Source organism: Suricata suricatta, chromosome 10 (assembly GCF_006229205.1).
Source record: "Suricata suricatta isolate VVHF042 chromosome 10, meerkat_22Aug2017_6uvM2_HiC, whole genome shotgun sequence".
Taxonomy (NCBI): Eukaryota; Metazoa; Chordata; class Mammalia; order Carnivora; family Herpestidae; genus Suricata; species Suricata suricatta.
The window spans coordinates 79,663,807-79,677,129 of NC_043709.1; the positions used below are offsets into that span (position 1 = coordinate 79,663,807).

The 13,323-nt window shown below is 38.2% G+C and overlaps 1 protein-coding gene across 3 annotated transcripts in view; it reads left to right on the forward strand.

The window, feature by feature from the left end:
* The window catches only part of ITPR2 (inositol 1,4,5-trisphosphate receptor type 2), a 478,853-nt gene that overhangs the window by 149,667 nt on the left and 315,863 nt on the right, over positions 1–13,323 (forward strand). For all 3 annotated transcript variants that reach the window (XM_029955850.1, XM_029955851.1, XM_029955853.1), the window contains 6 exons: positions 2,601–2,773; positions 4,059–4,178; positions 4,522–4,707; positions 5,815–6,066; positions 7,600–7,744; positions 9,191–9,341. In XM_029955850.1, the coding sequence (XP_029811710.1) occupies positions 2,601–2,773; positions 4,059–4,178; positions 4,522–4,707; positions 5,815–6,066; positions 7,600–7,744; positions 9,191–9,341 (1,027 nt within the window). The remainder of the gene's footprint in view (positions 1–2,600; positions 2,774–4,058; positions 4,179–4,521; positions 4,708–5,814; positions 6,067–7,599; positions 7,745–9,190; positions 9,342–13,323) is intronic.

The window sequence follows — 13,323 nt, forward strand, 5'->3', positions numbered from 1 at the left end:
ATCTTAACTGAGGTCCTTTCTTCGTCTGGCACACAAATTTTTATCTCAATCCTTTTAGTCTTAGCTGAAGATTCTTGTGCCTAGTGTGCTGGCGTATGTGCAATTTCTCCTCTGAAAACACTCATCAGAACACACACACGCATGCGCGCGCACACACACACACACACACACACACACACATTCTGCTCTTATAATTATTCCTCTTCTTTGTTCTTAGTTCACCCTACCCAGGCACATCGCCTCTCTCGGTTAATGTTTATTCACTTTCAGTGACCTTCTTTCTGGGTTTCTTTAGAGCATATGACTGTGGGGGGCACTCTTTTTCTCTTAGGGGATGTCTCCCCAAGATGTAGATCATTGAGCTGACAAGAGAACAAAGGATGTCCAGCATTTACTGAGGGTTAGATTTTATTTTCCCTCATGTTCTCATGCATGCTCCAGTTCAATCTCAGTGATAGGTGAATAAGATTTTTCTCATTTCTTTTGAATTAAAAGTGTTTTTATTATGCATAGAGCAGCTTTCTGATGTTTTTAGAACATAATTTTAAAACATAAGTAGAACTACTTTCTACTTCTTGCATAATTATCTTGTTTTCCTTTATCCTAATCTATATTGTATAGAGTCTTAATCAGGAGCTTTTTTGTGATTTAGTGCTAACCCAAGTCTTTAATGTTGAGTGTCTGTTTATTATTATTTATAGAATTTGGTGACAACCCCTAAATTGATTTGATTTATCAACATCTTGATCTATTTATCAAACATCTTGGAGGTTTGCCTTATACTAGAGTATGATTACAGCAGTCATAAAAGTGTTTAAATTAATACATGTCTTTAAAATGATATACCAACCAAAGACATTTACTTTACTTAACTGGCTACCCAGTATGAAGCTATCATTTTGAAAAGCCACAAAATTTCTGCCTAGAATATAATTAGATTTGTCCAACCTGTATCATTTTCAAGGAATAGATAGGTTCCAGTAAATTTTACCTGAGGCAAAAAAAAAAAAAACAAAAACAAAATAAAACAACTACCCACTTTCTAATCAATAAATGTGCCCATTATAGAACCAGAGGTATATTCCCAAGGAGAATCCCCAAGAAATTGAAGTGAGAACTTTGGGTCATGGAAGGAGTTAGTTAAACTTACTGGGTCTATCTATGGTTGTGTGGGGTTCTTACTTGTACCCAGAATGTGGGACATGAGCAATGGCGGCTTGGAATATAGGAGAGTCAGTGTGAAGAATTAGAAGCAGATTAAGTAATGCATGATGGAAACTCCCAATGGCTTTTTCTTGCTCTTAGAATAACATTTTGGTCCTTTACCATGGCTTACAAGGACCAACCTCTCTAACTTCAGCTCTTGCTTTCTTCATGCTTACTAGTCTGTAGCTACCATGGCCACCTTTGTTTATAGAACACAAAAACATGGTTCTAGTACCTAAATGGCTTCTCTCCGCATGACTGCCTCCTTTTCATCATTTCCATCTTTTCCATCCCAGCTCAAATATCATTTCTTCAGCATCTACCTCATCTGAAGTTGTCACCTTTCCCCAGGGCTCTGTTTCATTTCACTTCTTAATGTATGAAAGGATCATATTTATTGGCTCATTTACTGCCTTTTTGCACACTGGGATGTAGATGTGAGAACTCATCTATCTTGTTTACCGCCATATGCCTAATCTCTCAAATAGCCTAGAATGTAGTAGGCTTCCAAGAAATATTTATCAGGTGAATGATTTGGTCAATAAAGTGATTAATCATATTATCTTGGTAGCTTTTTTAAGATACAAAGTTGTATGGAATTTCATCATTGTTTTATTTATTTACTTATTTAAATGTTTCTTTACTTTTGAGAGAGAGAGAGAGAGCGCGAGAGAGAGCGAGAGAGAGAGCGAGCTAGTGAGCATGAGTGGGGGAAGAGCAGAGGAGAGGGAGACACAGAATCTGAAACAGGCTCCAGACTCCAAGCTGTCAGCATAGAGCCCAACGTGGGGCTCAAACCCACGAGCTGTGAGATCATGACCTGAGCCGAAGTCTGACACTTAACTACCTGAGCCACCCAGGCGCCCCTCATCATTGTTTTAGAGAGAAGATTTAATAGATTGGTATTTGTTCAAAAAAAGAAATCACCACAAGTCCGCCTGGCATCTTCATGTAAGAGTATAGATCTCATGAACAAAATATCAGAAAGTCATTTTGTTTCTATATTTTGATACACTCAGTTATGATTTTAGTGAGAGTTAGAAGAACGGCCTCTGTTAGGCTGGTAACATCTTTAGTTACCACGTCATAAGAAATTGTTATTTTAACTAGGTTGATTTTTGTTTTCCCCACTTACACTTTCAGAATGTAAGCACTCATATTAAATATTTTTGGTATATAATTTTTTGTTACAATTTAAATTAAGCATATGCTCATATGTTTTTATTTCCTTTCTCAAAAAGCCATATTTATCGAGGGATCATTGTTTCTCTTTTGGCAATACATTTGAGTGAGTTTTCTGTTATGAATAAATTAATCCATGTTGCCGACTCTCATAGAACCTGTTATTTCTGAGCTGTTTGGCAGCACATTCTGACAGTCTCTCTTCTTTGCAGGAATATATTGCTAAGAATTTCTGTGTCATGCAGTCCCAGATTGGCTATGATATTTTGGCAGAAGATACCATCACAGCTTTGTTGCACAACAACAGAAAACTACTAGAGAAACATATCACAGCAAAAGAAATAGAAACATTTGTCAGTTTACTCAGGAGAAATCGCGAGCCAAGGTTTGAAGTGGTTCATGCAGTGTTCTTTGCTAGTGGGGACTGTGCTTTATTTTTGCTTTCTGGAAAAGAGTTTTTAGCTTTATTTTTAGAATGTTTGAAAAGTTGGAATTCTTTCACATCATTAGCTTTAATGAACAAAACTATGTTGGGCTTGCTTTTATAATAATCATGTATCATAGTTATTACCTCATAGGAGATGGAAACCTTTATAGATACAGTTAAGTATAAATGACATTCATTCTGATCACTTATGTTTGTATAGTACTTATAGTTTTTGAAAATATATTCATGTACATTGTCTTATTTAAGTCCTCACAGATTCCCATGAGGTTTGCTGATTATATATGATTAGCCACATTCTAGAGACAAGAAAATAGAAGGCTAGGTCGTAACTTTTCCAAGAATACTCCCAATAGTAAGAAATATTATATTAATATTGTATATTTAAAATACTATAATAATATTTCTTACTATGGCAGTATTACATCAATTTCACTTTCTGTTGCTCCATGTTATTTTATCTGGGAGAAATGAATGCAGAAACGTCGAGCAGATGGCTAGTTTTCTTTACTAATTAGCACAGCAAATAAATGGTGGAAGGTGGAAATGGGCCTTTGACTCAATTAGGCCATTCTTATTTTCTTTCTTTTTTTAAAAAATTTATTTTATTTTTTAACTTTTTCATTTATTTTTTGAGAGACAGAGAGAAACAGAGCATGAGCAGGGGAGGGGTAGAGCAAGAGAGACACAGAATCAGAAACAGGCTCCAGGCTCTGAGCTGTCAGTGCAGAGCCCAATGCAGGGCTCGAACCCACAAACTGTGAAATCATGACCTGAGCTGAAGTCAGACACCTAACCGACTGAGCCACCCAGGCACCCCTCATTTTCATTAACTGTGTGCTATATTCCTATTTCACTCAGTACAGCATTAGCTTTCTTGTGCTTTTGTTTTGTTATCCAATTCTTGGGTAGTCTATTTTAGGGCAGATAAATGATTTTCTAAATGTAATAAGTCACAGTGCTCTGGGATGAATATTACCAAATAAATAGAAGCAAACTTATATCCTGTTTTGAAAGAAGATTTGTATTAAGCACAAATAATTGGATGTTTAATTTGTTTCTAATGATGCAATAGATAAGCAACACAGTAAAAAATGTTGCATGGAGATAATATTAAAAATAGATCTTAAAAGTTACTTTTATTATATCCCCAAGGATATTTTTATTGTGATATTTTATGGAATGGTTTTTCTTAATGTTTGATTTATTTTTTTTCTCTTGCCAGGTTTTTGGATTATTTATCAGATCTGTGTGTGTCTAATACTACTGCTATACCTGTTACACAAGAACTCATCTGTAAATTTATGTTGAGCCCAGGCAATGCTGACATTCTCATTCAAACTAAGTAAGCACAGAGAGGGGAGGAAGTTTTTTCTGTTCATTATTTGTAAACATTGTAGTTCCTTGTCATATTTGTGAGTGAAATATTGTGAACTATTTGTCATTTTTTTTTGGTTTATATACTTTTGAGAATGAAAGAGAGAGAGAGAGACACACACACACACACTCACAGAGCATGAGCGGGGAAGGAGCAGAGAGAAAGGGAGATGTAGAATCTGAAGCAGGCTGAAACTCATGAACCATGAGATCATGACCTGAGCCAAAGTTGGATGTTTAACCGACTGAGCCACCCAGGCAGCCCTGTGAGTGAGTTTCTTAATAGTTTTGTATGTATAATTTATTTCAAGGCTGGTCTCCATGCAAGTAGACAACCCTCTGGAGAGCTCCATCCTTTCGGATGACATAGATGATGAAGAAGTTTGGCTCTACTGGATTGACAGCAACAAGGAACCTCATGGCAAAGCTATCAGACACCTTGCACAAGAAGCGAAAGAAGGCACCAAAGCCGATTTGGAAGTTCTCACCTATTACAGGTAAAGAATCATAAATGTCAATCTTACATATTCATTGAGAGAAGATTCCTTGAAACCTTTAAAAGTCAGGTATCTAGGAAGAGGAAATTTAAAAAATCATGTCAAAATTAAGGTAGTGGAAATATGTAATATTATTTAAAATATTCAAAATAAAAGTTAACATCTGTGTTAACACTTACAGTTTTCTGATTTTTTACTAGTTTGGAATTGGTGTACAGTAGAGGGTTTTTCCCCCCGTTATTGATTGGAATGGGTGCAGATGAGAGGCATGTTGTGAGCGTGGTGTTGGACTTGGGAGATGGTACTGAGCTAGATGTGCTGACCCAGCTGGAGAGGAGGCCTCAGAGAAAGTCAGCCAGCGGGAAGGTAGATCATGCTTATGAATACGTGGAGACCTAGGGCTGGAGTGAAACGGGTATCTTTAGTTATGAAAGTTCAGTGGTCACACAGGGCAGCAGAAGTTGCAATGGTAGTGCCCGGTGGTCAGTATATTGGGAGCAGGACCTTAGCTGGTATCTTTGAGTTTAAGGCATAGAACCCCTGGCAGATGCCCTTGGGAAAAGTTAGGCCCAAATGATAGGAATCGGAGAAAGGCAGAGCATGCTTCATGTTCCCTGGTTTCTACAGGTATTGCAACAAAGCCAAGGTTAATTCTTGATCTCAGAAGCTGCTGAATCCAGATGTAACCGGTGCCATCTGGCTTGGTCGCATTTGGTTTGGGAAGTGAGTGGATCGAAGGTTAGAATGTAGGTATTATCACCAGAGCTGAGTGGGACTGGGAAGGTGAGAGGTGATTTCACGTGGGCTGTTATTCATAGCCTTCAGGTTTAGTGTATTTGTAATCCTAGGAAACCAAACATGGAGAGCCTAGTGATACTTTCCATCAGACACATGTTGCTGGAACAAGTAAGAGAAATTGTAACTTGAACAGACATAGACAATTTCTTGTATTTGTTGTCATTTGATCCCTTAACTCACCACCAAAAAAATTTGACTCCAGTGTTGTTTCTATGTCATAAAAGTAGACCGTAGACACTGATTGACACTGTGCTGTTTAGGAACTTTATCAAGATAAGCAAATAATGGAATGTGTTTAATATTTTTAAGGTACCAGCTAAACCTCTTTGCAAGGATGTGCTTAGATCGCCAGTATCTGGCCATAAACCAGATTTCTACACAGCTCTCTGTCGATTTGATCCTGCGGTGTGTGTCAGATGAGAGCTTGCCGTTTGACCTCCGGGCATCTTTCTGTCGCCTCATGCTCCATATGCATGTTGACCGGGATCCCCAGGAGTCTGTGGTACCTGTTCGATATGCCAGGCTCTGGACAGAAATCCCCACAAAGATCACAATTCATGAGTAAGTTTGGAAAAATTTCTTCAGGGACTTTAAATTTAGTAGATGAACTTGAAATCAGATGTCTTCAATTTTTAAAAATATTTATTTCTAAGAGAGAGAGAGAGAGAGATCGAACACAAGTGGGGAAGAGGCAGAGAGAGAGGGAGACAGAATCTGAAGCAGGCTTCAAGCTCTGAGCTGTCAGCACAGAGCCCAACGTTGGGCTCAAACCCATGAACTATGATATTATGACCTGAGCCAAAGTCGGATGCTTAACTGACTAAGCCACCCAGGCGCCCCAAATGGCTTCAATTTTGAAATGAAGTATATGGAAGGGCATTTCTGTGTTCAAACTCAGGTTTTTAGTCTTTTTTGTTTTTACTGCTTTTATTATTTTATTTTTGATTTGATTTGATTTTAGAGAGAGGGAATATGAGACGTGGAGAGGGGAGAGGGAGAGAGAGAGAGTCTTAAGCAGTTACCATACAATGTAATATTAATTTCAGGGGTATAATATAGAGATATAATACTTCCATACAACACTCAGTGCTAGACAAGGGCACCCCTTATACCCCATCAACTATTTAACCCATCCCCAGGTCTTTCAAATGCAAATAAGATACTCTTTTGGAGAGTGCCTAGGTGGCTCAGAAAAGCACCAGACTCTGGACTTTGGCTCAGGTCATATCTTGGTTTGTGAGTTTGAGCCCCGCATCAGGCTTTGTGCTGACAGTGCTGAGTCTGCTTGGGTTTCTCTCTCTCTCTCTCTCTCTCTCTCCCTCTCTCTCCCTCTCTCTCTGTTTCTCCCCAAGTTACACCCCTCAACACATGTGGGTGTTCTCTCTCTCTTTCTCTCTCAAAAGTCAATCAATAAAATAAAATAAAAAATACTCTTTTTGGAGAGGAAAATGACAGCTCTTTTTTTAAGTTTATTGATTTATTTTTAATGTTTTTTTTTATTTATTTATTTTTGATAGAGAGAGACAGAGTATGAGAGCGGGAGGGGCAGAGAGAGAAGGAGACACAGAACCAGAAGCAGGCTCCAGGCTCTGAGCTGGTCTTCAGCACAGAGCCTGACGCGGGGCTCGAACCCACGAATGTGAGATCTGACCTGAGCTGAAGCCGGAGGCTTAACCAACTGAGCCACCCAGGCGCCCCTGATTTATTTTTGGAGAGAGAGAGCGAGAGAGAGCGAGCAAGCATCCCAAGCAGACTCTGCACTGTCAGCTCAGAGTCCAATGTGGGGCCTGAACTCACAAACTGTGAGATAAGGACCTGGGAGGAGGTCAAGAGTTGGATGCTTGACCAACTGAGCCACCCAGGTGCCTCCAACTCTTGATAATGGAACATTATCCTGGAAGCCAAAAACAGAAATCATATTTATAATTGGAGTAATGATTTTTTTAAGTGCTCAGTATTATGGTAGAAACATCTAGAAAGGTTAATTAAGTTACCTAAACTTAAGAAGCCAAGAGGTTAAAGCATATATATATATTTCTGTTTTAAATGACTTTAGTCAATCTAACTTGCTTCATATTCTTTCTACCTTTCCAGGTATGATTCTATTACAGACTCTTCCAGAAATGATATGAAGAGGAAATTTGCACTGACAATGGAATTTGTTGAAGAATACTTGAAAGAAGTTGTAAACCAGCCCTTTCCTTTTGGGGACAAAGAAAAAAACAAACTGACATTTGAGGTATTTTATAAAAACAATTCATTTGTGAGGTTATTTATTTTCCCTGTCAAGAATTAGATACATTGGGCATCAAAGATTTTTTTCCTCTAATATTTAGGATATCTTGGTAATTGGGTAGTTTAGCTGATGAAGGTATGGTTCCCTCTGCCATTGATTAAAAGATAGATTTGATGTTTTAATTATACCTGGTGTGCAATACAACATATTTTAATTATAATTATCTGGTATGTACTGTTTTTCTAAATTTGGGGGGTTCACTTATGTAAACTTTGTTGCATTTAATGAAAAAAGACAGTTTGCATACATTGTAATTTGTTTGGATACATTTTTTCTCCATCTCCATGGAAATGAAATTTTTAGCCTCATTAAGCTGAATTGAAATACCTTTGGTTTTAATATCATTTTGGGGATATAGTGACAAAACCAGAGAACAGATGCCATTACTTGATACCTGGTGTATTAGGCATCTACTGGTGTGTGACAGATTGCCCCCAAACTTAGCCCAAAGGAACACGCATTTATCATCTCACAGTTTCTACGAGTTGGGAATCTGGAAATGCATGGTTGGGTAGTTCTGGCTCAGGGACTCTTAGGAAGCTGGAATCAAGCTGGTGACAGGGGTTGAAGTTATCTGGAGCTGGATGATCTGCTGCTAGGCTCACTCATGTGTTTCTTGGTGGCCATATCTCCTTGCTGACTATTCATCAGACACTTCATCTTCTTGCCATGTGGTCTTTCTGTAGGCTACCTGTGTCCTTATGGCATGGCACTCAGAGCAAGCCATTAGAGAGAGAGAGAGAGAGAGAGAGCCCGAGATGGAAGTTGCCACCTTCTATAACCTAATCTTGGAAGTAGCATGCTATCACTCTGCCATATTCTGTTGGTCACACAGAGCATCCTTGGTGCAATATGAAAGGACCATAGCTTGCAGAGCATCTGGAAACTGACTGTCATACCCAGAATGTCTTATAGTATCCAGAAGGCCACAAAGCAGCATAGGGAACATATATTCTTGGACAAATTCATGGATAATATCCATTTATAAAAGTAATTCATTAATGTAACCATTTATTAACTGATATCCTACTGACTTAAATAAGTTAATATTTAGTTAAGTAAACCATTCCAATGTAAATTTCTTTAAACACCTTAATACACCTAAAATCTTCTCTGTTGGACTTCATTACTGGCTGTTGACCAGGCACCTCATCTTGTCATGTGGGGTTTTGGTAGAGATGACAAACTGGCCCTATTTGGATTTAATTATAAGCTCAAATAAATCAGAGTTCAGTGGTTGCTTTTGTAGGCATTTCAATTCATACGTGTTAAAGAATTAGAAAGTTTAGAAGTACCAGTGCTAATTTAGATGATATAAAAAATCAGTGTTAATTTCAGTTTCTAATGTTTTTTGTTTCTTTTCTGCTCCCCCTCCCTTTCTTTATTAAGGTTGTCCACTTGGCTCGGAATCTTATATACTTTGGGTTTTACAGCTTCAGTGAACTGTTAAGGCTGACAAGAACACTTCTGGCTATCCTAGATATTGTGCAGGCCCCCATGTCGTCATATTTTGAAAGATTAAGCAAATTTCAAGATGGAGGTAAGAACTTTTGAGAAAAGTTATAATCTTTTTTGGGGTGAGATAAAAACAAATCTACAGAGAAGTGGCTGTTAACATGTGCCCCCTAGTGTATGTATACATGCAAAAATTGATCCTGTGATAAGACTAAGTGCTAATAGGCTGGATTTCTAAACATTCTTCTCTGTTTTTAACTTAAAGCTTTGAAAGAAAAATTCATAGATCATTGAGTTCCATCTTTGGCAACTAATGTTATGGCTAATCTACTAGTGAAAATTATGTATTAAAAAGTAGAAAACATCTTAATATTTGCGGTCACCTTGGTATGTGTCATATGCTGGCTATGCTTCATAGCAGGGCATAGGAAAGTACAAAGAATCAGAACAGTAATGGTTGTGCCGGAGAAGCACTGAATGCAAAATCGTTGTGGGAGGCAGTCTAGAGAATGGCCTGTTGAATCAGAGTGCTGTATTCAAATCCTGCCTTTGCCCTTTATTAACTTAGGCAAGAGTTTTTTTTTCTTGCTTGAGATATAAAGATGATAATAACAGTAGCTTTCTCACAGTTTCCTTGTGAGATTTAATGAATGTTTACAATATATTCAAGGTACTTCCAACAGCGCCTGTTTCATAACTCAAGAAAAAATCTTTTGATGGTGATTATCTTAGGTTGGATGCCTTGCAAATACAGAGGTAGAGAATTGTTTTCAGGGAGTATATTGAAAAATGCATTCACCTGCAAGGAAGTGAGGAAGGTAGGACTGGGCAGAGGGAGAAGCTGATCCAAACCACAGGTACATGTGGCACATCAGGTCATCCTATAGGGAGCCCTAGAGCAGGGATGGCCTTTTGCAATTTTCACAGATTAAGGCAAAGATGCTGAGTTTTGTATTCTTGCATCAGCAAGCCATTGACCGGTGGCTTTATCATGGAGTGGGGAGTGTACCCTTGGCTAAGGGTCACTCTTAGTGAGAGGCATAGTGGGAGGTCAGCAACCATGATGCTCAACAACTGGGGAAATAGGTGCCTGAGCTCTGAAGAGGGGACATGGATGGAGCACAGTGTGGCCACTATAGTGTCCACTACAGGATTAAAAAAGTAAAACCAGAAATGTAATTTCACACATAAGGAAGAAATATCTTGTTAATAAGATTATAAATGAGGAACTTCCACATAGCTGAAGTAATTAATTGCTCCTGCCCAAATCTCAAGAATTTCTAAATCTTCCAAAAATATGTAGAGATCAATAAGAAGCAAATTAAACCACATAAATTCTTCACCTTCAGCAGAACTGGAAGACAGAGGACAAAACAAACTTCAGGTGTAAGTGTCTCACTGCAAGCCTTTGTAGATAGTTAGAAGGTTCTGGAAAACCTGTGCAGAAGAGACAAGAAGGGATTGTGTGCAAATCACCCTCAGAAAGAGAAAGTCTATGCTAAGTTTGAAAATACTGACAAAGAATCTAGGTGGATAAGGGCACTGAGTAAAGAGGAAGGGACCTAACAGTACACAGGTAGCAGTTGTGGAAAAGCAATGCTTCTCCGGATGAGGAGGGTTAATGTTTGTCCCTAGGGATGAGGGAGAGGCACCCTTTGGAGTCTTGTAGGTGAAGGGAAATATAAACAAGGTGGCAAGATCCTGAGTACCACAAGATAAAAGAAAACCACACAATTGAAGGAAATAGGCACAATTCCTTTCCATTGCCCCCCACCAAGAGCCAAACTTTAAAGAAATTGTACTTCACCACTCTGACAGGAGAGGGTGTTCTTGAACTAAAGATTACATAAACCAGCTCACATTGTCAGCCTTGTCCAAGAAATGAAGCTCTTGAATTGGTCCTCCTCTATATGAAACTATTGTAAGATCAAAATAGAATAAAGAATCAAAACATTTCAGTTGATGGAAATTCTTCTCTGAAAAACAACCATAAAAGAGAAAAAATTGTAACATGGGACTCCAAAGTGAAATAAGTATCTTCAAACAAACAATGGGATGTGAAAAACACCTTGAATCATAGAGTCAAAAACTAAAGTTAGAAATAGACCAAAAAACCAGGAAGAAATGAAATGAAAGTGTATTGGAGTCAGGAAAGAAATAGAATAAAATGTAGACTTTATTTTTTTAGAAATATAGAGTAAATTATATTATCAAAAGAGTAGATTTGAATGAAAGTGTAATATGCACCATTGAAGAATGGCAGGAAAACAATGATGAGAATGTTAGTGATATGGAGAAACAAGTAAAAAGAGTCAGAGAGAAAGTTGTTGAAATAGAAGGAAGGCAAAGAAGAGCTATCATATGAGTAATTGGAGCTCCTTTTAAGAAGAAAAAAAATACCCATTGAACAGAACTTATATTTAAAATTACAATCCAAGAGAACATTCTGTAAATAAAATATAACCTAAATCCTACATGGTGAAATTATCCAGAATGGTGATCTCTAAGACATAGAGTGGTAAAACTATTACATATAATATATATTTGGAGAGAACTGTGGTGTGTGGAGGGTGGCACTATGAAATGAAATGGAAATAAAATGAGAATGTATGTAAGTGTTCTGTTCTATTCTTGCATCTTTTATATAAACTTGAAATTTTATAAAAATAAAAGTCTATGAGCAATATCTGAATGAAAGCCAAGGAAAAGGCAAGAACAGCAGTGGTAAATCAAAGAGCAGAGTCATGCTGGCAGTCTATCCTATTTCTGTTTCCTGAACCTCACCAGTGAGAGGCTCCTCTTAACAGTCCCAGAGGACACATAGGAGTTGAAATGTTGTGTTAAAGATGCTTCTAAGTGTGATGTTTTTATAATCCCCAGTTTATTCTGAACTAAACTATTCTTTAAAAAGTTAGAAATTGATCTTGACTGTTGGTCTCAGTTCTCATAGTCTGCTTTCAGAGTTTTACTGTAAAGAAAAGTATTTTTTCCTTTTGAAATTTGATAATGTCTTGTTTGCACTTTCCACTGTCATATCCAGGTCTACCCTGTAAGAGACATTTTTAAATGTTTATTTACTTATATTGAGAGAGAGAGAGAGAGAGAGAGAGAGAGTGCATGGGTGGGGGGGGGGAGAGAGAGAGAGAGAGAGAGAGAGAGAGAGAGAGAGAGAATCCCAAGCAGGCTCTGTGTTGTCAGTGCAGAGCCCAATGTGGGGCCAGAACCCATGAACCTAGAGATCATGACCTGAGCTGAAATCGAGAGTCAGATGCCTAACCAGGTGAGCCACCCAGCCACCCCTATGATGCATTTTTTTTACTTTTTAAAATTATTTTAATTCTCATATTTCCTCATGGACTCCATTTGTCTCTGGATATCTTAATCATTCTTTCAGCAATCTGAGAACCACTGATTAATGTTTTCAACAGGAATTTATCGAGTTACTATTGTATGCCAGACAGTGTTCTACACACTGGAAATAAAGAAGATAAAGTCCTTAGCCACAAGGAGGAGAGACAATTAGTAAATACAGAGGCAGAGTCCCTCCCTTCTCTCTACTGGGGGAAACAGATAATAAACAAATGAATATACACTGTCACATCAAATAATGTTGTGAAGAAAAGTAAAGTAGGCCAATATGGAGAATGATGGAGTAAGTGGGAGGGATGGCAGAATGGACTGAACAACCTCTGACATTTGAGCAGAGACCCATATATGTCATGGAGGCCAGCCCTGAGGCAGAATACGCTTGACATGTGGGAGGAGTGGCAGGAAGTCCATTTTGGCTGAGGTAAAATGAGAAGGGGGAGAATAGTAGGAGAGAAAGTTGGAGGAGCCTGGATTGTTGAGCCTTGCAGACCTGTGAATCTGAATTTTGTTCTGAGTCTGATGGGCAGTTTTTGGAGGGATTTGAGAAGGGATTGATATGATCTGATAATTTTGGCTGCTGAGTAGAGAACAGAGAATATTGATATGGGCATAGTGGTAGGAAGACCATAGTAGGAGGCTGTCAGAGAATTGGGTAATGGTGATGAACTAGAAGAGTAGTGGTTGACGAGAAGAGAAGT